The sequence below is a fragment of the Amblyomma mixtum genome, chromosome 1 (assembly GCF_055824585.1).
Source record: "Amblyomma mixtum isolate Tamu chromosome 1, ASM5582458v1, whole genome shotgun sequence".
Classification (NCBI taxonomy): Eukaryota; Metazoa; Arthropoda; class Arachnida; order Ixodida; family Ixodidae; genus Amblyomma; species Amblyomma mixtum.
Window position 1 is genome coordinate 234165734 of NC_143012.1, and position 24887 is coordinate 234190620.

Here is a 24887-nt window from a genome sequence, read left to right on the forward strand (position 1 = left end):
TGAGACCGACTCTTGTTTCCTGGCCTGCCCGCCTCTCACCTGCTGCGCTTTGCACTTGACCTTCAAACGCATAACCTGGGAGGAAAAAAAGTATATTTTTTCCTTCCCTGTGGGCGAAACAGCCCAGCTGCCGTTTCTGTCGTCGCGGTAGCTGGCCACTGCATCGCTGTCGCCTGCAGCGCCTCTGGCGGCGAACAACAGTAGCGCATACCAGGAAAAGATCGCGTGTCGCTCACTGGAGTCGGGTGTCGTGCCTTTGGCATCCAATCAAGGCTGCTGCAGGTACGGGAGTGACCGGCTTTGTGCAAGCAGCAAGGAGTTAATGGGATCAGCTGACGAGGCTTGAGGCGCCGGGTGCTTGTTCAACGAGATCTGTCGAACCTCCGGCCCCATCATGTCGAAGCACATCCAATGGGACAATTTGTTCACCTACGACACCCTAGTGCACGCCGTCGGCGGGGCGGCTGGTAGTGCAGTGGCCATGAGCGTGTTCTTTCCTCTCGACACGGTCCGTTCCCGACTGCAAGTCGAGCAGCACCGGGAATCGAAAAGCACCCTCGCCCTCCTACGCGAGCTTGTGCGTGAGGAAGGCCCCGGCAGTGTGTACAGGGGCCTCGGGCCCGTGCTGACTTCGCTGTGGTGCTCCAACTTCGTCTACTTCTACTCCTTCCACGGCCTCCGAGCTGTCATCGCCGCGGGCGACGCGAGCCGTCACGGAGCCCTGTCCGATCTGCTGCTCGCCTCCGTCGCGGGAGTCATCAACGTGCTCACGACCACGCCATTATGGGTTGTCAACACGCGCATAAAGATGCAGGGGGTCAAGCTCGCGGCCGCCGACCGAGAAGCGCTCCGCAAGCACCCTCGCTACGAGGGCCTCTGGCACGGTCTGTACCACATCGCCCGCACGGAGGGCCTGTCTGCTCTCTGGGCCAGCACCCTGCCCTCGCTCGTGCTCGTCTCGAGTCCCGCCGTGCAGTTCATGGTGTACGAGGCGCTCAAGCGGCGCGCCAACGCAGCTGGCGTTCCCCTCAACGGCGCCGTCGTGTTCCTCATCGGAGCAGTTTCCAAGGTTATCTCCACCGTGGCCACTTACCCGCTGCAGCTTGTGCAAGCCAAGCTGCGTTACGGCTGCCCGCCGGAGCTGGCCAACAAGAGCCTGCTGGGCATTTTGCTCCACATCGCCCGCACGCAAGGTTTTCCGGGTCTCTACCGGGGACTCGAGGCCAAGCTGTGGCAAACTGTGCTCACTGCGGCGCTCATGTTTGTCGCCTACGAGAAGATCGTGCGCTTCGTCATGCAAATTCTAAGGCCGACCGCGGTCCGCCGAGCTGCCCAGTGAAAAAATGAGCACGTACTCCAGAAGAGGTTTGAGAACAACTTTGCTTTTTTTCTTCCTTTCTTTTTTATACACCGAAGCAGCGCAGCACGTACACAGGCAGGTCATCTTCGCCCAAGCGACAAGCGACGGGACTGCCAGCTGCTAAATTTGGTGTAGGCTGCTTGCAGGAGGTCGTCCAAGTGGCCCGCCAACTGCAAAGACAACGAAACGTGAAGTACAATAACTAAAATTAGCCGGTCACTAACGCATGTACGGGTATAATATCTGAAAAAATAAAGACACTGCAGTGCATTGCACTGTTTCAATGCACCCCAGAAGTTTCCCTCATTAATCCTTTACCAAGTTTATTGTGTATAGAAAAAAAATTGGTTGGTTGGTTTACGGGGTTTAACGTCCCAAAGCGACTAAGGCTATGAGAGACGCCGTAGTGAAGGGCTCCGGATATTTCGTCCACATGGGGTTCTTTAACGTGCACTGACAAAAAAAAAACAAAAATTTACTTTCCTGCTTTCAAATCTTCAATCCCTGTAAATCCATTACCAACCAGGCTGTGTATAGACAGCTTCAAACCTGCTGTCTGATGAGTCTATGCTATGCTGCACTGTTTTTAAGGCACTGTTTAATAAGAGGCTAAAAAAGAAAACGCCACCTCTTGTGTTGGCATGCAATTAAGAACCTACTGACAGACATTCACGCCCACCCTTCATGTTGGATACCACAGATTCAGGTTTTCTGAATGTCATACATTTGTTTCAGTAAAAGGTACTCGTGTCCAAGTCTGACATGTTTGTGATGTGGCTTTTGGGAGTACTTTTCTTCACGTCCTCAAAAACCTTGAGCTACAAAAGCCATGTATAACTTGATGAGGTCATAGTCGACTTTCCAGACCGTTGAAACAAGATGATGAGATAAAACTGAAGACCGACCAGCTTGGCTGGCTTCATGCCAGGTGCACTCGATGCAAATGGAAATTGCCTGCAGCAGCAAGTCTGCCGTCGGACGTAAGTGCAAATTGTGCGATCCTTGCCTCTGCAAAACTGGTCGTGGAAAAACTTTTAATCACTGATGATAACTGCATACTGCTTCCTCGTGAAGGTTAAACTGCTCACTAGAGGAGACAGCTAGCAAGTGCTTTAGCTTTTCCCTGCTCTGTTACCATGAAAAAGCACAACTACACAGCTGCCATTTACCAAGGTCCAACATCTGGACCTAGGTGGGCGATATGCTCAATCCAAATCAATTACATTAAAGCTTATTAACACTCGGACCCCCCCAACTCCTCTCCCCTTTTAATTCCTTTTGCCATTTTTCCATTTTTATTTTGGACATTGTTGGCAGACTGTTTCTTTAGCTACCTTCATGGTGTTTGCAGATTCCTACGGCAGCACTCAACCTCCAAAAAATAAAGCAGAGGCCAATGGCATCTTGAACATTACTTGCATAATGCATTCATTTGGCTCCAGGGCTGCTTTTAAGTTCGTTCACAGTACACGGAACAAAGCCACAGAACTCAAAGGCATTGTTTTACAGATTCATTCACAGAGTACAAATGGTGAAATTCAAGCTAGGCAGTGGACACTGTTCACAGCCAAAAATCACTGCTACAAGCACAAAAGGATTTCTAGGGCAGATTAAGATACTGAATATTATGATTTCAGTGCTCCCAGGCGGCACTGAGGCATTTACTTTTCCCAGGCGGCACTGAGTCAATTACTTTTGTCCCCAATAGTGCATGTACAGTCGGTAGTTCAGGTTTAGGAAATGCACAGTGTGAGGAAGACAGTCACGAGTGGTCATGCATGCTCTATCTACTTGTGTCCACACCAAGCAACTGGGTATCAAAGGGGTACTACAATAAATTTGTTCCCAAGTATACATGCATCCTGCAACATTTTCCTAGCAACTTCATGCCATTCGTGTCCTGTCTGCACCAGATGCAAATGTCCAAGAATGAACCACCTACCCAAGACCAAAACATCATTTGCGCACATCACCTTCTTTGAATGTGTGTCTTAAGTAAAAAAATTACTAGCTAAATTAGGCCATGGCTTAGTTAAACCGTTCGGTGATACCCGTCATGTCCATTTCTTTCTTCATGGTGGCGACCCTCAATTTTTTCCCTCTTCTTTTCTTTCTCTCTTCTTTTGTTTTCTTCTCTCTCTCTCTGGGTTTGGCTTACCTTGGCTTGGCGTCGATCCGGTTGTGCATCAAGGCAAGCCTAGCCTACAACTACTACAAGCTTCAGCTGCACGACGACTCAGGGTCATATCCCGTTAATGACTCTCGCCATAAAAGTTAGCAGTACCTTATGGTAGCAGGGTGTTTTTTAAGCTACACAGGAGTGGGCCTACCTCTATACTCGACTCACAAGAAACTCTGAGGTATGCACCAAAACAAAGTTTTAGCATTGTAGGCAAGGCCAGTCCAGTCACTCTTTCAGAGACACCAGGTTTACTAAAAAGTCAAAGCATCACTTATCGGACTATTAATAAAGTAGACAGAGTAAGCACAGTACTTAAATATAATATAAGAATGCTATCAACAATGAATTCAAAGTTTAACGTTACTACTTTCTACAGAAGTCTTCAGATGCTTAGAGGACACGAAAAATATCATATCAGGAAGGTGCACAAAATGTTCACTGGAAGTCCGGCGACTGACTGGGAAATGCATGTTCTGAGAAATGGAAGAAGTACTGATTTTGTATTGTCATTGCTGTAGCTGATTTGTTGTTTTTCAGTGTAATTGTATAAGATGGGCCACCAACAAAAGTTATATGCCAGTTCAGTCACACCAAACAACTTAAGGTCTCAAATAAATACCTGAATGTTCTACGGTTGACTAAAGCAAGCTTAAAGTACCAAATGTTCTTTGTATTGTGAACAAACAAGCTCACGGTTTCCAAAAATCTGCAGCTTACAAAGCAAAGCAATTTCTTTTCAGCATGGCAAACATTTCTAATGAACCGATACTGTTCAGCTCTCTTTCCAAGCACTGTTTTCGTTAATTTTCCTGACAATAAAATTTGGTCACATTAAAAGCTATGTCTGCCAAATATTTCTGCTGATAAGAAGTTTCATGACAACTTCACAGAGGGAAAGAACATCATCATCATCATCAGCCTGACTATGCTCACTGCAGGGCAGAGGCCTCTCCCATGTCTCTCCAATTAACCTTGTCCTTTGCCAGTTGCGGCCACCGTACCCCCGCAAACTTCTTAATCTCATCCGCCCACCTAACTTTCTGCCACCCCCTGCCACGCATGCCTTCGCTTGGAATACACTCCGTTACCCTTAAGGACCAGTGGTTATCTTGCCTTCGCATTACATGCCCTGCCCAAGCCCATTTCTTCCTTTTGATTTCGACCAGGATGTCATAACCGTGTTTGTTCCTTCACCCACTCTGCCAGTTTCCAATCTCTTAACATTACACCTATCATTTTTCTTTGCATAGCTTCCTACGTTGTCCTTAACTTAAGCTGAACCCTCTTTGTTAGCCTCCACGTTTCTGCCCCGTAGGTGAGTACAGGTAGGACGCAGCTGTTGTATATGTTTCTCAGTCTGTCAGAGAACAGGTTGTCGCAACACTATATCCAGAAATGCTACTATACATGCTAGAACCACTCCAGGAAGTGCAGGAACCTGCTTAGTGTAGAGATAGGAAATGTGGAGAAGCTTAGTGCACAAGTTGTTATCAAGTAAAGCAGTCACAAAAAAAGGCAAAGTTCAGATCCCATGCCCATGGCAGTGTTAAAGATGCTATCCAGACTGTAAGATGCAATTGCTGCACTAGTGGGTCGATGATTTATTCTACCACCAACCAACTTCTTGGTACAGTACATACACACAGTCCCACTACAGAAAGCTCTGCAAGAAACCTGTTCATTTTTCTTAACTTTTCTTGGCATTCGTCTCGTAGACATATGCGTTACCATTTATTGTGCCACTGCTAGAAGATTGTCATTAATGTTTCACTAGTGCACTAGCTCGAAGTAATGTATTTTACGTGCAGTCACCTGCAGAAGTTTACCAGGTACATTGTTAAAAAATCCAGGCACACATTAATCACAGCCAGCGAATTCCACGACTTAACCACGCAGCAGAAGAAAAAAAATGGTATGATATGATATGTACCTCTAACAACCCGAACCTGTACACAGGCTGTAAGAGATGCTGTAGTGGTGGGTTGCGGATCAAGTTGTGACCAATTAGGGGATCTTTAACATGTTCACTACTTCGTGGGTCACCGATGGGTCATGTCATTTATTCATGCTGTGCGGCCACAAATAGTGTGTCACATGACGAAGTCATCAGAGAATTGACACTGCTCATAAGGCACACATGACGGTCGCTATTACCACTTGTATGGGATTCAAAGACGCTGACATCACTGGTCAGTCACACCACACACAAAAAAATTTAAGTGTGGCCCACTGGTGGACCTTGACACACAGGGATAGGACTCCAAAAATCGCTGCTGCAGTGAAAGCGTCAATGTGCACTGACATCGCATAGCACACTGGAGTTTTTGATTTCACCTCCATCGAAATTTGCCGGTTGCAGCCGGGATTTGATGCCATGTTTTCGGGCTCAGTAGCTGAATGCCATAAACACTTTAAGCCACTGCATTGGGTTAAGCAAAAAAGTTACTGTTGTTGGCTGCTTAAAAAGACACCTAGAAGTAACACAACTGCTGGCAGTTGGCAAAGTGAAATGGCCCTCCAATTATAAAAAAGGCACGTACACATCCAAACAGCAGGTCTCGACATCAAGCACTACACACACAGGTGGAGTGAATAGGCATTTCAACGAGTGTTCGCACGGCCAATAAATTTTTGTGGGCACCAGTGCACCAATTGAAAAAGAATGCTCATGGGTCATGGATGATTCAAAAGGAGTACACTGACAGGCTGCTAAAGAATACTCACATCGGGAGCGTGGTGCTCACGAAGCAGCTTGTCTCGGAAGGGCTGGAGTTGGGCGAATTGAAAACGTTCCAGTGTAGCCCTCATGTTGATTGCCTGTGAATCAGCGAATAAAACAGCATATTATCTCTAAAATTTTTCAGCTCCAGTAATAGCCGACAGCAGCACTCTTACAGTATCCACGTAACCTTTGCATCCAACAATGCCATAGTCTTCAAAGATGCATTAGCAAAATAGAATACTCATGTACCCACACCATATAAGTAGAGCAGAACCCCGCTACGGTAAACTTTGATACAGTAAAGTGAAGCTGCAGTCCCATTTTGCCTTCCATGAACCGCTGTACATTCTTTTTTTCATTTATGGTATGAATGTGCGAATATTCGAAATTTCGAATATTCGCCAGCGATTGTACACCACAGCGACTTAAGTCGACCGACAATTGAGTTCCGATGACCGAATTATCCAACAATCAAGTTTAGCCAGGAAAGCAATACAAATGTGTCCTCTTTGCTTTCTTCTCCGGCGTGGACTGACCGCACTAGGACGCTGCTCAGCTTGACGTTGTGCCAAATCCCGTAAGTTGGCTCTCCCACATGACCCCCGATGTGAACAAGATGGCTGACAACCAGCTTCAAACAATCACAAGAAAGCGCGCTTCTTTTTATCCTTTCATAATGTGTTACAAACTTAGCGCCCATGTGCATCGCATTTGTCTTGTTGCCTCCACAGCTCTCCAAGCGTGAGCTCTGCCATCTCGTTTTGGCCGCCTGCGATATGCAGGGGTCCATTTGCGGAACTTTGCATAAAGGCTCCCAAAGGAGCTAGTCGAGGTGCCACAGCAGGGCAAGTGGTCGTGTAAAAATGCCGAACATTGCAAGGTGCATTGCAACCCGCGCATTTCTTAAATGCCCACAGGGGCAGGCATTATAATGACAGGAGGGACCCTGTCGCCAAGCCCAAAAATAGCCTGGCCATGTAGTTTCGGTTTTGAGCTTGCCGACAGTCCACAGTGACTGTAGCTGTCGGCCCGTGCAGTTGCCTCACTGCAGAAAATCAATGGGATGACAGAACTACAGCACACTCTCAATGATACAAATCTCACGTGGTCACAAAAAACATGGCCACCGCACAATCCATGCAGAGGCACAGTTAGCATGGGAAAATCGGTCTACTGGGGGCTCATTCAATCTGGAGCTCACCTTTTCTTCGAGCTGCGCACTGGTGGTGGGGAAGCAGCTCCAGAAATGCCGCAGAAGCTCAAACTGTGCCTGGTAGGTGCTGCGAAGATCACGCTGCACGTCCAAGCTCACCGTGTCTGCAGAAAACAGCGAGAATCGGGCAGCGCAAGACAATTCAGGATTACTACAGCCATCTTTCCAGCTATAGTTCCAACAAATATGGACACTTTGGTGAGCCCACTTTACGTTTGCAATGGCTTCCAAAAAATACTTATTTTAAAGGGATACGCTGCGAACAACTCCAATCAATTTTTTGTTTTTTGTAAAAATCAATTGTTTGGCCCTTGGCGGCTATGTTGGTGCTTTTCCAGCAGCAAAAGATGCATTTATTGCTGAGAAAATTGGAACTAAAAGTGGAACATTTTTTTTTCCCTGTCATTCAATTCAAACTTGTAAAATGCTTGCTGTGAAATTAGAGCAGCCAACTCGTTATGTGTGTCTGAACTGCTTTAAACTTGAATGTCAGGCACTGAGGTATTGTGATTGAAGGGCGAGAAGGGGAAGGCACACAAAGACGAGTGGACTAACAACTGTGCTTTATTGATGACAGCACCTTCCCGACATGGCATGTGCAGTACAACCAGCATCAAACACCAGACAATGGCAAAAGGAAAGATAGATATCAAATCTAGCACCAGCGATCTAGAAAAGCAAATTATTTTTTGAGAAGGCGCACTGAAACTGTGCTGATGCAGCCACCAGCATGCATACTGATGAAGTAGGCTTCAAGAATCTCGCACTCTTCTTTGCCCCTGCCTCTACCGAGACTGGTAATACTGCTGAACAATGAGCTTTCCTTCTGCCATTGTCTGGTGTGCTGCGCATGCCCTGTTAGCTTTGCTGGGAAGGTGCTCTACTCAATAAAGCACAGTTGTTAGCCCAGTCATCGTTGTGCGCTGTGGCAGTGCGCTGCGCGTCTCCGGAGGGCCGCTACCCCTGGCGACATCTTCCCTTTGTGGGACCCCCGGAGGTGCTCAGCTAGAGACTGTATGTCGCTAGGAACCGTTGGGTGTCGAGGGGGCCAAGGCTCATTATGGGTCGGAAAGGTGACAGCCCTGCCGTCATCTTTATTCCCACACCAACGAGTTTTCAACCGGTCAAGCACATCCCCGCAAAAGTGACAGTGGCACTGGCCAGAGGAGAAAAGGCTCATGCCAGTGGGAAAATGTGGAGGGAGACGATTAATGTCGCACACACTGGCGCTGAGAGGAGGGCAAGGAAGACACTCCAGCGTGGAAAGAAGGATTGCCCGAATGGACGAAAAACGAATGAAAAAAAAAAAAACAGAAAAGATGGTCAGTGGGGTGACGAGCAAGGCCCAAGACGACGCAGCTGGCGAGCCAGTCCTCCGGCACCCAAAGGGTCCAGCGAGCCATCAGATAGAAGACAAGCATGAGTGAACGAACAAGGTCCACTCCACAGTCCCTCCGCTCCTTCTAACAAAGACTACGGCGCAAACACAGCAGCATGTAAACTTGAGCACCCAAGCCTCTGTATCATGTGCTAGAAAATATCCAATTCTTGAATATATCTGTTTTATCCCAACTGAGTCAAACGATGTCTCTATGCCTCTCCGTCCCGTGTCGACCCGTACAATGCATGGGGTCATCCCAGTGCCTTCCTCTTCACGTCCTTTGTCTTTCTGACTGGTTTCCCTCAAAAATATGCACCAACCAGCCCACATTTCGACTCTCCTGGAAGTAAATGGCTGTGCACACTAGGCTCAGAGATCCACATAGAGAACACTGTCATGACGTCATTGCAGTTTTCTTGTGAAAAACGGCTGGCGGCAATACCCGAATGTGATTTTTGGTCTTTCCTGGATTATAAAAGCTCGGTTTTTTTTGTCCTCAGAGTGCCTTTAAAAATTAACGGAAATATTTTCATCGCTTAGTTCACATCAGTGTCTACAGAACGAGTTTTCCACAGCAAGAAGCCCCAGAGGCAAGAGAATCATGCAGTACAAGGCAATCGCAATTCAAGTTTAAAGCAGCTCAGACAGGTGACAAAGTGGCTATTCTAATTTCACAGCGAGATATTAACAAATATTCTCTGGCAACATCTCAACCCATAGCCACAGCACAATAAAATCCAATCTCATCTTTTACAACCTGCAATGGCTTCTGACAACATGTCTTGTAAGCAACATACAAGGTGAAAAATGCCTGCCACCGCAGACAAAACCAAACCGGTTTAATTGTGACCAAAGCAGCTCCTATATTATTTAATTATGGCAAATTGAAATGAAAGCTCGCAGTCTCCTATGTATTTGAACTTATGTGACCAAGCTGTAGACTAAGCACTAGACACCAAGAAAAAGAAATTCTGTCTTATGCCTTCTAAAATGTGTCATACCCTTCCGAGACCTAGAGTGTAAATTGTGCCACAGGTTTTATTCTTTCTTTAACATTTATGAAATCATAATATAGGTCTTAAAATATGACTGAAATATCTTTGCTACATTTTGAACTTTTGGTGCTACAATAAGAAATATCAAATATAAAAGAAATTTAGAAGTTTCTGAAGCACAGAAGAAACCCACGAGCTTTTGTCACTCAAACTTATATGCTCAAGTGTGTCGGTTGCACAGTTACAAGTGCTAATCAGTATTTAAAAGTGCTTTATGGTGCAAGGTTTGATCCCGAGTGCCGCCGGGTGCCCACCGGTGATACAATGGGGACAAGCTTTCCCCTGCCTGATGCTTGGCTTCTTAAGGGCGAAATGCTCGGGAATTGGGTCGTGGAACCTTGAGTAAAAAAAAAAAAATCTAGAACCGTGGCGCACTTTGGCCACAGATGCCCTTGTGCCATAAAAATTCATCACCATTCATAAAAAGTACTTTATTTCCTGTTAAAATGCATGTGAATCTGCTTTTTCCTTTTTTTTAACACCACTGTCAAATGTGCTCACACTGACTCCCACCTTTTTGGGAGCTCCTGAAGAGAACAGAAACGATATGACTTTCATCATGTTCACTTGACAGCAGCACAGACTGCAAAAGTAGCTGAGAAAGAGCCCTTCACAGCACTAAACCTCCTTGAATAGCTATCATGCTTGCCATTCCATTGTCCAATATACTGGACAAATATTCTAAATGCCAGGTCTCGGCAGGATGCAGACAGCAAAAAAGTACCAATACTAAGCTGGGTCAATACGAAGGATGCGATGAAAGGAAAGCTTCACCTTTCAAAGGTACTTGCTGCGCATTCTTCATCAAGGCACCGCCTGGAGACAGTTCACCCAGGACGGACAGAGCGGCCGACGAGGGCAGTATCTGTGCAGGGCGAGAAGATGGGGTGTCCCCCTCTCACATGCACACTCGCAACATGATTCTCGCAGCATTCCAGAAAAGCTCACATGATTGAGAGCCCGCAGTCTTCTAGCGTGGATGTCTAATTTGACACGCGTCATCGCTGAACTCCTCTAGCACAGCAGTCACTGATCAGTGCCATGTTAGCGATAAACAGAGCTTCCGAAAAGAAGCAAACATCCAACACAGGCTCTCCAGGATGCTGCATGACTACTCCACTATTATCATGACGCTATGTCATACTGGCCTTCAACTTATAAATTCAATCACAAGACAAATAGTCTTAGGGTCTTGCAAAAAAGGGCAATTCGATTCATTTCACATTCAGGGTACAACGCCCACACTGCTCCTCTCTTTAAACAGATGGATATACTGCCACTACAATCATTACTTGAATACAGGACTGTCTTGACAATACACACATGCCTTAAAGACAATTACCCGTTACACTCATCACTATTCTGTATCCCACCACTATGCACTCGCAACGCCACTCATAGAAATTTTCTTCTTCCGAAAACAAAAAATGTCTATGGAGAAAGAGGGATGGCCCATGTTGGTATTAAGCTGTGGAACAAGCTTCCAAGTGAACTCAAACATTGTAAAACTTTTCCTGAGTCATTGAAAAAATATTATAAACAATGAGTGAAGCCAGCGTTTTTTCTTTTCATGTATTTTTGTGTGTTTGTATGTATTTGTAAAAGAGGCTTGGTGTTCTGAATATTGTTGCTCTATGTACCCATTCATGTATTTCTAATTTCATGAGCTTTTATAAGTATGTAATTAATTTTTGTTATGCCTGCAATTTTCTTTGAAACTGAATTGCATGGATCCCAACTAGCTTTTAGCTATGGATCCAGATGTTTTCACAAGCATGCCTTGTATGAATGTTGACAAATAAAATGGAATCAATCAATCAGTGTGAGAAATAAAACACATAGAAGGATGAGCGCTTGCCATCCGGCTCCCTAAGCAAAGAGGTGACAGTGTCAGCTATACCACAGTCACCACGCATACGGCTTTGTGTGGTGTGAGAACAAAATGTGACAGCAGACCAAATGCTGACTGATTGGAGAAAAGCCTGCTGGCATTGGCCAAAACCTGGCCACAAATTTTATAGCACCCCAGACAAATTTGCTTGGCTGGAGGGAAATAGAAAGGCACACGGCAGAAGGCAATTAATCATGTGATGTTGTGATATCTCATAGTTTTCAGTGACTGATACCAACAGCACACCACGAAGCACTGAGTAAATGAACATACGAAGACAGGTCATAGCTCAGTCACCACATTTACTTCAGCTTTCGTCTATACACGCACACGCAGTAGTGTGCATGAAATTGTAAACCAGCTAGCATGCAAGAAAGTGTTTGTGCAAAAAAGCAAAACAAAAGAACCGGGACTAGTGCTGGAGGCTGTTTCACATATAAGCCTACAAGACAAGCGAAATAGCCCCTTGCACATTTCTCAGTTCACTTTGCTACTTGTCTGCTCAGGTAGTTATCGACATCAGTCACAAACCAACAAGTCCCTGCAAGAAAGCCTATTCCTCCAGCAAGAAAAAATAAAGAGAGGCGCCCATGCATTCTGCTGAGACTGTCTTTTGTTCATTTACTATAGTTGGATCCAACTCAAGAACAAAGAGAAGCAGCTTTTCCTTGTCAAAGGACGCCCTTCCAACCAAAGGTGTCGGCTGACTTTCATGATCCTGCTAGCATGGCAATGCAGGGAGCGGCAAGACAATGGAGGGAGGGGTTTGTCCTCTTTCACCCGCTACTCCCTGCACAGTCATGCTAGCAGGGGGTCCTTTGACGGGGAGAAAAGCTGCTTCGTCCTTGATAAGTATCCGACTACACCTCTTCATAATCATGCATGGGCTCCCATAGAAGCACATATATTCTGTCAAGACTATCTTCTTCTTTCTCTACTAATACTTTGTCTTCTCCATCCAAGCCCACTGATATAACACCAGGACATTCTCACCCCTTGTCCCGAAGGGTTCCACTGGGACAGCTCTCGTCGCAGCACGCTGGGTGCAACATGAGCCTCGGGCGTCGCCGAAGAGTCGCCCTGAGTGGGTCCACGCTGGTGTCGCTCGCCCTGGCCCAGCCGCACGGGGAATCCGCCACCAGCTCCGTTGTTGCCCACCAAGTCATCCAGCTGCGTCTTCTCCCACACCATGGCCTGATCCAGAGGAGAGAGAGAGAGAGAGAGAAAGGCCCCCACTGCCGCATCACAAACGCCTCTTCCCAAAAAACTCCCTGAATGCCTTTCACTGCCGCTAACACTTGTGTTGGGCTGTCCCTCTTCTCTCAGCTCTGAAAGCATGGTGCCAGGAGGTGTTGCAGGGGGACAGGCTCAAGAAAAAATTGACAGACGATTACGATAGTCGGCAACGCAAAATTTGAGCAAAACCTCTTCATGTGTTTTAGTTTTGCGATATGCGGTGGACAGGTGGCGCGCGCGATGTTCCCATGGCAGTCACCTTTTGTTGTCTATTCCTCCGTTCTCGTCGTGGCAGGTGGTGTTTTGCTCTGCTACTACCTGCCACGGCTGGCAGGTGGCATGTTACACCGACTACACCAACAGTGCTGACAACTACGACGCACAAGCCAGGAACGGGCGCCAGGAGCTGTGCCCTAAAACTGCGCAACTTTTCTAACAAACTAAAGATACCACTGCCCCTTTATTTTAACTACATGAAATATTTACTGAGACACAGACACAGCATGTCCTCCCACCTTACCATGCTTACTCAAATGTATTGCTAGCTTTTTCACTGAAAACAGAAGCATAATGTAACCTCTAATGCTATATACAATATTGTGCATCTTTATCGTGAAGACTTGCAAGAATTTTCCTGCTTCATGCACTGGCTTGTTTGCAACGAAACTGCGCACAGAGGTTGCGTGTTGAGGTAACTTTTGTCTCGTGGTAAGTTTGGCAATGGTACTTACGTAGTTCAGTCGCACAAGATGCAAACCCGTAATCATCTGCGCCAAGAACAAAGAACCGAAAGCCGCCAACACCGGGTTTTCCGCGGAGGGTGGTGGCGGCGCCATTAAAGGACCCGCGCATCTAGCAACGCTCGTGTTGGCACCTTTTTGCGCTGTGGCGCTTTCCTCTGCAGACAAGAGATTGCGTCAGCGCTGCCCCTCGACAGCAACCCGGTGCTGGCGGCTTTTGGTTCCTCGTTCTCGGCGCAGATGATTACGGGTTTGCATCTTGCACGGCTGAACCACGTAAGTACCGTTGTTAAACTTGCTACGAGACAAAAGTTACCAGAACCTGCAACCTCTGTGTGCAGTTTCATCGCAAACGGGCCAGCGGTTCAGGCGAGAACATTTCGAAAAGTCTTCCACGATAAAGATACACAATACTGCATAACTGAATCCCGTGCAGAGGCAGTTGTGAATATCACATAAAACAGCTTAGAAAAACAGTAAAAGCTTCATTATTAAGATGACCTAATGTAACAAGATACTGCCGGATTTCAAAAATTCTTGAATGAAGTTTCAGATATGAAGTCCTTCTAAAGACATCCTGCAAGAGAGGCTTGCCCCATTGGCACACGTGGGTTGGTACAAGGTCACAAAGAATGAAAAGCTGAACAGTGGCGGCATCTGGGAATCGTAGATGTACTTAGTTTCCAGCTCGTAAGGAAGGTGATTGTCTAAAAAAAAACTGGTGCATTTTACCACCACTGAACCAATCCCACGATCCAAATGGCAGGAGCTCCTGGCAGCTCCCAAATTTCCCTACCTGGCCTAACAGTGATGGCAGTGGCACTGTGCCACTAAATATCTCTTTTGTGCTAGATTCTCACTCCATGGTTTCATTAAGAGGCCTACCGCATGCTCTCATGCCCGTCACATCCCTGTTTTCAAAAAGAGAGCAAGTCTATTGGCCAATAAAATCAGCGACTCTGCTGCAGAAAGACAACTGGACTTAGCAAATCGACATAATAGGGTAGACAGAAGCGATGTAAGCCATTGATCAATTGCGACAAACTGAGGAACTGCTTTCGAGGGTCCAAAAAACATTGTTTCCCACAGTCGGAGCATAATGTATTGCAAATTCACCCCAGCTTGCAAAGCACTTCGACCTGCTAGAGACATGGATCTATTCTAGCAGAAAGTCAATTCAAGGCATCATGCAGTGGGGTGAAAAAATTAATGCAAGACCGGTTTTTCCTTTCGGTGTTATAGTAAATGAATTTATCAAAAGCTACCCATGGGTTCAGGGGTGGAGCGGAGGGGGCCCAAACGAGAAACTTTACTAGGAAAATCATGCTAAACCCCATTCCCTCAGGTTACTTTTATGCACTTCTTATTTTCCTGCTCAGCGTGGGCAAATACTCCTCGCATCAAAGTAGAGGTCGCATAACGCTTGGCCAAACACAAACATGCATATGTCTGTACAACTGCTCATTACTGCAGAAAAGAGATGACAATGTGCATTCACTTACGTGCTTGGCAGCAATGGGGTTCACTTCCTGTGCAGATGGTGAGGGAGAATCCTTATCCTCCCCACATGCCCTGAGGACCATCATGGAGTGATGGTTGAATCTACGAATCATGGAGTGATTGGCCACACTCCCCGCAGACGCCACTGATCCGGGCAGGTCTCGTTCCTGGCACACAGAAGGAGAACAGAAGCTCAACAGTGTACATGCCCCGCTATACCAGCAACTAATCACTGCCACAACAACTTAGCTGCAAGTTTCCATGGTTTTGCACATGCCTCCATAAAGTACAGAAAAGACGACAAACACACAAACTTACATTGAATGTGTCGATGTCCTGGAAAGATGAGATGTCAACAAAGGGATCCCGGAACCCTCTTGCAATAGCTTCTTGTATGTCTAGAGTTTCAACGTATGAAAAAAAAAAAAAATGAGAAGAAGACTATCACCAATGCAGCCATAGTAACATGTCCACTACGCAAACTGGACATGCTACAATATTATATGAAACGCCAATTTCTTCATGAATATCATTAGGCTGTAATTCTGATATCCAGGCTGACTGTTCATGGAGTTGTTGGCACCTTCGACATAGTGATGATCGCTTTTAAAAGCACAAATGTTGGTGAGACAAGCAACTGGATTAACACTCCTGCCTTTTTATTTTCGAAATTCTCACCTAGTAAGCCACACATGATAAGAAATAAAAACAAAAAAGACGACAATGAGGCTTATTTCACCATTCACCCAGGCCACATTTCAAAAACAGTATTCAGTGCATTCTAGGTGAAAGTGGCAACTTCAAAATCACAGAAATTTCACGAGAAAACCTATTTCCTTCAATTAAAAAAACGAGCAAAGTAAATAATCAATTATCCTCCGCATTTATTTAACTCTTTCGTTACCACGCCACTGTGCTTCGATCACCGGTGATCGAAAAATTCGAAGCGCTACGGCAGCGCGACCGCGGCCGCTACGGTCTTGCTGAGTCATTCGGTTTGTTGTTCACACATTAAACTTCAACTTCCTGTTTAGTTTATATTTTTGCCAAGAAGCGGCAATTTTTGAGACGCGCTTGAAGTTGGGTGTGCGGCGTCGGGCGCTCCGAACATGCCGTCATCATCGGGAATGGCGCTCGCTCGAAAAAACCCCGTTCCACTCAATTCCGCTGCGTTTGCACCACATATTTTTGATGTATCGATTAGCACGGACCCTGACGACGATGCTGTATCGTCAGGTATTGTTTCGAAGCCCAAACTGGGCAACGAGAGCCCAGAACGCTCGCCTGTGCGTTCAGATTCCTCGTTCCGGTCTGTTTGTGCGAACCGAAGCTCCTCATTGTAGCCGTTATGGTGATGTGGCGCCATCTAAGTTGTTCTTCAGAGACTACAGTTTCGGTTTCTGCGTGGAGAGCAATTTTCCGACGCGCAAATTTTTGAAACGCCCTTGAAGCGGAGGGTACAGCGCGGACGCTCCGTGCATGGCGTCGGGCACGCAGACGGCGCGCGCTCGGAAAAACCTTGCTGCGCGCAATTCTACTGCATTGACTGCAATTATTATCTATGCTACGAGTAGTAGAGCCTCTGGTGACGATGTTGCATTGTCGGATTTTGGTTCAGACGCTGTAACTGCGCAAACCGATCCCGGAACGTTGGCCTGATAGTTTCGCTTTCTTTTCCCTGTCCGCTTGTGCGGGTGCATCTGGTTTGTTGTTCAGGCGGTTAGTTCCATTTTCGGCCTAGTTCGTAATTTCCCCGCCAGTTGTGCATTTTTGAAGTGCCCTTGGAGCATAGGCTTATTGCGACATAATACGCGGTGAGGATGGCGTCGTGTCGAGGTCGGGCGCTTCGCGCGCTCGGAAGAGTCCCGCTGCACGTGATTCTCCAGCCTCTGCAGCTGATTTTCAAGATCCTCCGAGCAGCAGTGACTCGGACGAAGATGTTGTAACGTCGGATTTCGATTCTGCAGCTACATCGCAGCTATACTTATCGCATACTATATATCGCAATATCACACCTATACTTGTTGTGTTTTATATTTTTTTTAAATTTTTGACGTAAATTAAATAAGTTTTGATTTGTATTTTTTAAACCACGCTTACCAAGCTTTCGTTTGGCGCATAACATTACACTTCCAATTTTTTTTTCTTGGACTGTAAAAATCATATAAAGGGCACTCTCAAACGAGCCTTTTCAAGAGGCATGAAGAAAAAAATTTTAGCTCGAAAACTATTCAAGTTATAATTTTCAAACTTTAATGCCATGTTTTAGAAAGAATTTGAATTGTTTTGTATATTCTAGAATTTTTTTAGTACAAGTGTTTGGAAAGTTATTGTCATATAAACACAAAACTTTTCTTCTTTTTTACTTTTTGTTGTGTTTACTGATTTTTTTTTCACAGCATTTCAAGCAGAATATGTGTTCAAATAAATTTCATTATAAAGCGCATTCTATCTGAATTATTGTTATGCATTTTATATAATTTTATCTATCACACTTTTTCTAAAAAAAAATGTTGTCTGAGACATATGAAAAATGGTCGTTTTTCCCGTGGTAAGGAAAGAGTTAACACCGACCCAACTACGGGGCCCTTGAATCACCTCCGCAAGAGCTTGATTTGTTTAAACCCTCACCATTTTTTTCATGTCATTAATACTGACATGTAGGCCTGTTGTATAACAGGCATCACAGAAATAATATGCTATAAGCGTATTGAGCAATATGACTGTCCAATCAGGAAAGGAAATATGTTTATGAGTGCACCCAAACACATTCTGATAAAGATTCAGAGAGAGAAACGACACTCTGTGTGCAATCAGCCCGAAGTCAAAGCCATGTGCCATTCATATGGCCATGCCCTGGAAACTTCTAACACGGCAACAAGTTTCAGATGGCACAGAAAACCTCAAAATTACGAAAGACTGCAGAGTGGGTTATGAGCCTTTTAAAAGGACCATAAACTGAAGTTCTGAACATTTAATTTCTCTCTAGTTTGCCCATTCAAAGTCATCTACCTGCTCGTTCAGCATGAAAACCACTTTAGCCGAGAAAGTCTCAACAGAATCAATGCATTCCTATTTCACAACATAGCGATTCAACATCAAAGCAGAAATCCATGTGGCGTGATTGTGCTGGTCCCTTTGGCAATACCACCTGGAGCTCGTTTTCAGTTGTCTTCACATTTTTAGTTTCCTACTCTATCAATCACGCATTACTATAAAAACCCAGTCTGAACAATAAACATCTCGCTTGTGTGCTTCGAGCATATCTCCTAACAAAATATTCAGAAAGCCCAACTTTGCAAAATCAGCATCGCTCATTGTCCAGAAACGTGCAGAAACGTGTGTGGTCAGTTGCCACAGATACTTGACATTTACGTTCCTTTCTTCTTTTATGAAGCTCTCTTGTTGGCGAAATCTGTGCATATGATACCATTGCAATGTAATCAGTGAACGCACGGTCACTTCACATTAAAAGCTTGCAATCCGTTTCATTATGATGCAACAAACCCAACCAACCTTTATCGTCACTACGGGCGCAGTCCGAAAACAGGTCCCGTGTGCCTGTGTGAAGCCGGTCGCGGTGGAAATAGTGAGACTGGAAGAACCGTGTCCAGAATTCAGACTCAGTCATGCGCTCTGGCACATTTTCCAGGTGCTTCCGCTTGACTGAAAAGCAAAACAAGGGCCAATAAAACAATCACCCACCTAACAACACCAATCCTAGTGAAACAAATGTTCATTGATCACGCATGCACAGATGGTGAATGCCCTTACTTTACAATAACTTTAGATGCTGATTCATGTACTGTGAATACTTTCGAAAGTAATTAGCATGAAAACATTTAAAAGCAGAAGCTACATGCTAAGAGGCTTTTTTTCTAATTCAGTGTATACACATGCAATTTTAAAGTGAAATTTTCAAATCAAAGCAAAGCTCAAAATCCCCAACGCCAACTAAAAGCAACGGCACGCGCGGACTGCGATGCGTCGAATTTAAAGGTCGTCCCCGAAACATCATGACACCCTCGCCAATCAATGCATAATATTTTGCTAACGCCGGCTCCCACATGAAGTACCTGCACGTATCCGGAAGGGGTCGCAACAGGCAGTAGCTGACCATCTGGCGCACGAGCCAGATGCAAACTGCGCATACTGTTGCAGCTCACGTTAACGCCATTATACCGGAACCAACGTAAAGCACTCTTAAACCAGCGCACGCAAGCGCGCCGTCGCTTGGAAGCTCCCCTTGCCTTCTTGCAGCGTGCGTGCGTGCGTGCGTGCGGGAGCTCTCCTCCTCTCCCACCGAGACATCCTCCTCCTCTCCACTCCGAGAAAGCAACCTTCACGTGACCAGACACACGCAAGGTCCCTCCGCCCCCAAGGACGCCGTTTGATTCCAGCCTCCGCGCACCAACACCGGTAGCGGAAGCGCAGACGGAGCTCGCCAGGAGAAGCGGGGATCGCAGGGGGTCACGGCGCGCCGTTCGATACCTGTCGAACGTTTCTACACACCGGCGACCGGGAATAAGCGAAATCGATACCGGCGTTGGAAGCTCATACGCCTTTTTCACACGGAAATTTTTCCCGCGCAAAATTATGCTCGCGCACGCTTGGAAAGGCCTCACATGCGACATCGACCGAGCAGTTCTGTGAAAGCCAGATCACCCCAGGTTGCGACAGGCGGCAGAAACAGCCTGACACGGATCCCTCACCGTCTGCGACGCGAGGCACCGAGGGGTCGGGGGCGCGCGCCTTGAAATAACACCGTGTTTGTCAACGGAGATAACGGCGGCGACGACGCATGCGGGAGCTCCGAGGCGCCCCTCCACTCCACCGCGCTTTATAACGACCGCCCGTGTCTAAGCGAGCGTGCTCCTCTGAGTAGAGTCGCGCTACGATGAACGCGCAACCGGTTCCGTACTTCCGAGGATCGCCGAGCGGAGTCCTTGGAGAAAATTGACGTACGGTGCGCAAGAAGAGCTGGGGCCAGCCCTGTGTTATCACCGCGGTGGAGACGATCACGTCTCCTGCCGCCGGTGCGTCCATTAAAGCGAGACCGCCCAGACTACTGGATTTCCGCGCCGGCGTTAGGCAAACAAGCACTTGGCACGAGAGACGAATGCAAATAGGGATGCAGGAAAAAGAAACAGACACCGACCGACCTAACGATAACCCTGAATTACTCTTGGAAAAAAGCCACAGAACGTGTGCCTTCCTAAAAGCCAACAACATGAGGGTTACATCGCTGGTGTAAGCTAATACTCAAAGTGCAATCACGAGTGCATCTGCGCCATGCACCGACACGTCTGTTAACCACAGAGAAGATAGCTTCGTGGTTATCGAAAGCAACTCGCAGCTGACAGGCAACATCAAGGGAGAAGACGTAGTAGGCTTCAATAATTTCACATTTTGGCCTTCCAGGTGTCTAGAACACCTGGATCAGAAAAGTCAAGGACGGATACACACAATCTTTGCAGTGTGCCACAATGCAGGGGTATACAAACTTTGTACAGTTCTATTAAAGTCTTGTACTCACAAAGTAGCTATACTAGACAATGCAAAATACCCCTACAATAGACACTAGGCAGTCATTTTTTATCCGGCTTTTCTCATGCTCCATAATATTAATAAAGAAAATATTACTTTGACTGAAAGTACACTGTACTACCGCATACTCTCTTGCTCTGTACCAACCACTCCTGCCTAACGCCTTACATCTGCTGGCAGTATGAAATAAACAAATAAAGCATTCAATACTGCCCATCATGGCAACAGGTGTCTCAGTGAAGTATCACACTAAACAGCACCTTTCGAATTTACTTAGCAACCTAAAATCAGCTACTTTCTGCAGATAAACCGCTGGGTAAGATTAACTGCATATCTAGATCTTTCTGATTAAGCATTTAGCCCTAGCCTGCATGTTGGCACCGCTGGTTTGTATAACATCACAATGTAAACTGCTCCAGCTAGCCCTGTCTTGAAGGCACTAGTCAGTCACTAAGTTGCTCTTCAGCTGTTCTTGTCAGGTTTTTAAAAAAGTGGATGCACACTTTCAATGCACACATACCGGGTTTGTCATGCAATTAGAAGGAAACTTCGAAAGAACAATGAGAGTCGCACACGGACAAAACAAACTGCATACTGTTGGCAGCCACATTGTGCAAGTCAGAATATTTTATCATGCACTAATAATTAAGGGGGGACACTGGTCTTGAAAAAAAAATTTTATTAATGACTTCAGTTACGAAATCTTCAGGGAATATGTATTTTTGTGTGCTGATTCTAAATATGTCATTTAATTTCATGTAAAACAATTACTTGAGCACTTATGCACTTTTTATGCTAGTATTTTGCGGAGAGTTTTGAAGAAAATTTGTGGCAGGAAACTCGCTGAAATGTATGCCATTGGGTTCTCTTGACACTAAGGAATAGAATACAATAAGGGTGAAATTGTCTTCCTGCCTATCATAGAACTCATGTTATAGAGTTTTGAAGTTGTCACTTCAGAAATGAGAAGGAAAGTGTGTATTCCTGTTTCTGAAGTGGCAGCTTCAGTACCCTATTACTCAAGTTCTATGAGAGCCAGGATGATAATTTTACCCTTCTTGTATTCCTTGGTGTCAAGAGAACCCAATGGCATACATTTCAGCGAGTTTCCAGCAGCAAATTTTCTTCAAAACTCTCCGCAAAATACTTACATAAAAAGTGCATAAGTGCTCAAGTAATTGTTTTACATGAAATGAAATGACATATCTAGAATCAGCGCACAAAAATACATGTGCCCTGAAAATTTCATAGCTATGACTTAATTAATAAAATTTTCTTTTCAAGACCAGTGTCCCCTTAAATTAAGGTAATTTGTGCACTTTATTAAGTACTCATTTGGTACTATAGTGTGTTTAAAAACACCAAATCCAACCGTTTACAGCAACTTGTCTCTTACATGGTTCTTTAGCTGGGCTTCAAGAAAAGCCTCCACCTTTTCAAAGCAGTAACAGCACTGGAAACAAACACTGATGGATAACTGTGGTCAGCGCACGATAGCTAAGCCATCACACACATGCAATGTGCATGAAATGGAAATACGACTAGCAAAAGAGGCCGGCATCATGACACCACTCCTGGTAGACCGGAAGTGTGCTCCCAATTAAGAGTGAGAGTGCCTCAAAGTGCTCCAAGTAACCGCCTGATATATGGAAACGACTAGCTGAGCACAGTGAGCACACCCTACATCGATCAACCAAATGTGTGGCAGGAAGTACCTTAGAGCAGGAATCCTCAAACTAGGTTCCATAGAACCTCTCTGTTTTGGGGTACCCCAAGGCACCCTAAGGATAGAGTGCCTGTCAGAATACCTTGAGCACCTAAATCTATGCATGCCTCAACCCCCCCCCCCCCCCCCTTTTCTTTACCCAATTTATTTTGGAACTAATTCAATGCAATTGTTCATTGTAGACTTCATTGTTACCTTTAATAATGTTCATTTATTGTTTTGTTTTACTTTGATGTTAACTTCGCTTAATGTTCTTGTTGCTTTTTGTGTGAAAATGAATACGTTGTTTTGAAACTGTCTCCCCTGCGATAATGGCTTTGAGGCGACGCAGGTATTCTGTAAATAAATAAATGAATAAATAAATAAATATCACTGTAGATCCAGTCATTATCAGGCGGGCAAGTTGGTCTTTAAAAACTTTTTTTTTATTAATGCTGTCACAATTCTGAAATCTTCAGGAGACATGTACTTTTCCATGCTGAATCCAAATATGTCCTTTAATTTCATGTAAAGCAAGTCTCAGATGTATGTAATATGTTAAGCAAGGTTTTTTATTTTTAAGAGCTTTCAAGAAATTTTACAGCAGGGAAGTTGCTAAAAAATGCATTCCATAGCGTTTTTTCATAATGTCAAGGAATGTAACAAGGGCAAACTTACCATTCTGCCTATCATAGAAGTTGAGTAACGGGCCTTTGAATTTGTTACTTCAGAAATGGGAAGAAAAGATTGTATTCCTGTTTCTGGAGCGGCAATTTCAAAACCCTATAACTAGTTCCATAATAAGCAGGCTGATAATTTTATGCTTATTGCATCCTTATGCCAAGACCCCCATTTTCAGCAAGTTCCCCACAGCGAAAATTCTTAGCAGCTCTCGGCAAAAAGTCATATTATTACAAAAATGCACAAGCACTAGTTTTACATGAAATATAAATGGCATAGTTGGAATCAGAATGCAAAAGCACATGTTCCCTGAAGGCTTTGGAATGGTGACTATGATATTAAAATTTTTTTTTAAGACCAGCTTTCACCCTTCATTGAATTTGGACAAACTAAAGCTGTCATGCACAACGGGCTGAAAGAGGTGGATACCAGGGCACTAGGGGCTCTGCAGCACCTTTTGAAAAGCAATTCAGGTTTCCTGAGGATAAAATGTTTGAAAGCTCTTGCCCTAAAGCAACCATTTGAAGTTGCCATAAAGGTATCATATCGTTCTGTATTTCTGAGAACACTTAATCACTGCCATTACCAGCAATGTCTTAATTCCCAATTTCCATTACGCAATACATAACCAGGGTCATGAGGTCACAGTTTGTTTCATTTACTCCTGTCCGCATCTGTACATGTTCTGTCATCTCATCACAGCCACAGCTGCCACAGGCCGGGCTGCCGCCCATAACGATGCGAAATGAGCAGCCAACGACACAGCAAAGTAGCTTCGTGTTGTGGCAGAAAAGGTGGAAGATGGATCCGTAGTCCGACGTTCAGAGTATGGAGCCGTAAGTTGAAAAACCGGGCCGACATCCGTGACATAAGTACAAGTTCCCACTCAAAAAGATATGTATGCCAGGCATCCACCTTACCACACAATCATCCCTCATGATGGTAATGGCCAACATGACAACGGCCTTATGCTGCCTCCACAAGGGGTAGAGACAATTCAAACGCAAAGAAGAAAATGCAGAATTATAACACAATCCAGCCTTCTAGCAATAAATGGTCATAACCAGTCATCTTTCAACTACAGCATTCTATGCCCCTAAAAACCTGCAAACTACAGATAATCTACTAACTGCCACAAAGTGATGGTTCACTCAAGAGAAAGCTCAGGCAAAGCATATTTTATGCATATGGCTGAGCAGCGCATTTCGCAGAATAAAGTATGAGGAATGCCCAGAGAGTTAGAATACACCATGCACCAGCTGCTTGTCACAGAACATGAATATATGCTTCCCTCTTCCCTTCAGTTTGCAGTGCTCCGTCAGCGCCTGGCTGAGTAGCGTCTTCTAGAAATGCCTGTGCTGGTCCAGACAATCAAGGCGGACAGCTGGGCTAGTTGGTGAGTCATCATTAATTAAAAGACTAGCGCATAAGACTAGCGCTAGCACAGGTTAGCGCTTGTCCTGTCTCTTTCTATGTCTGTGTCCTAGTTTTATGCGTTAGTCTTTTAATTATTGACTGGTCCAGGTTTCAGCCAAATGTGAGGTGTGATCCACAGTAAGCTGTCTGCATGCAAGAGGCAATCCACCAGCAGGCTTTTGCAGAGAGGAATGTGCTGCTTACGACGACGTTATGAATCGACAGACAGTGGAGAAGTGGTGCCATGAATTCTAGGAA

The 24887-nt window shown here is 45.3% G+C and overlaps 2 protein-coding genes across 3 annotated transcripts in view; one reads left to right on the forward strand and one right to left on the reverse strand.

Moving 5' to 3' along the window:
• The first annotated feature begins 234 nt into the window (after positions 1-234).
• Positions 235-1648, forward strand: PMP34 (Peroxisomal Membrane Protein 34). The gene has a single exon (XM_089564670.1). It carries the CDS (start codon positions 395-397, stop codon positions 1337-1339), a length of 945 nt encoding a protein of 314 aa, XP_089420796.1. The 5' UTR covers positions 235-394; the 3' UTR covers positions 1340-1648.
• Positions 1363-24887, reverse strand: part of Tfb1 (transcription factor B1) — a 42231-nt gene continuing 18706 nt past the window's right edge. For both annotated transcript variants that reach the window (XM_089564664.1, XM_089564657.1), the window contains exons 5-12: positions 18797-18946; positions 15599-15678; positions 15283-15447; positions 12798-12998; positions 10688-10778; positions 7466-7581; positions 6267-6359; positions 1363-1530 (exon numbers count right to left, since the gene is read on the reverse strand). In XM_089564664.1, the coding sequence (XP_089420790.1) occupies positions 1441-1530; positions 6267-6359; positions 7466-7581; positions 10688-10778; positions 12798-12998; positions 15283-15447; positions 15599-15678; positions 18797-18946 (986 nt within the window). In that variant the 3' untranslated portion in view covers positions 1363-1440. The remainder of the gene's footprint in view (positions 1531-6266; positions 6360-7465; positions 7582-10687; positions 10779-12797; positions 12999-15282; positions 15448-15598; positions 15679-18796; positions 18947-24887) is intronic.

Coding starts and splice junctions, on each gene's coding strand:
- PMP34 (XM_089564670.1), top strand. CDS start 395: ATGTCGAAGCACATCCAATGGGACAATTTGTTCACCTACGACACCCTA.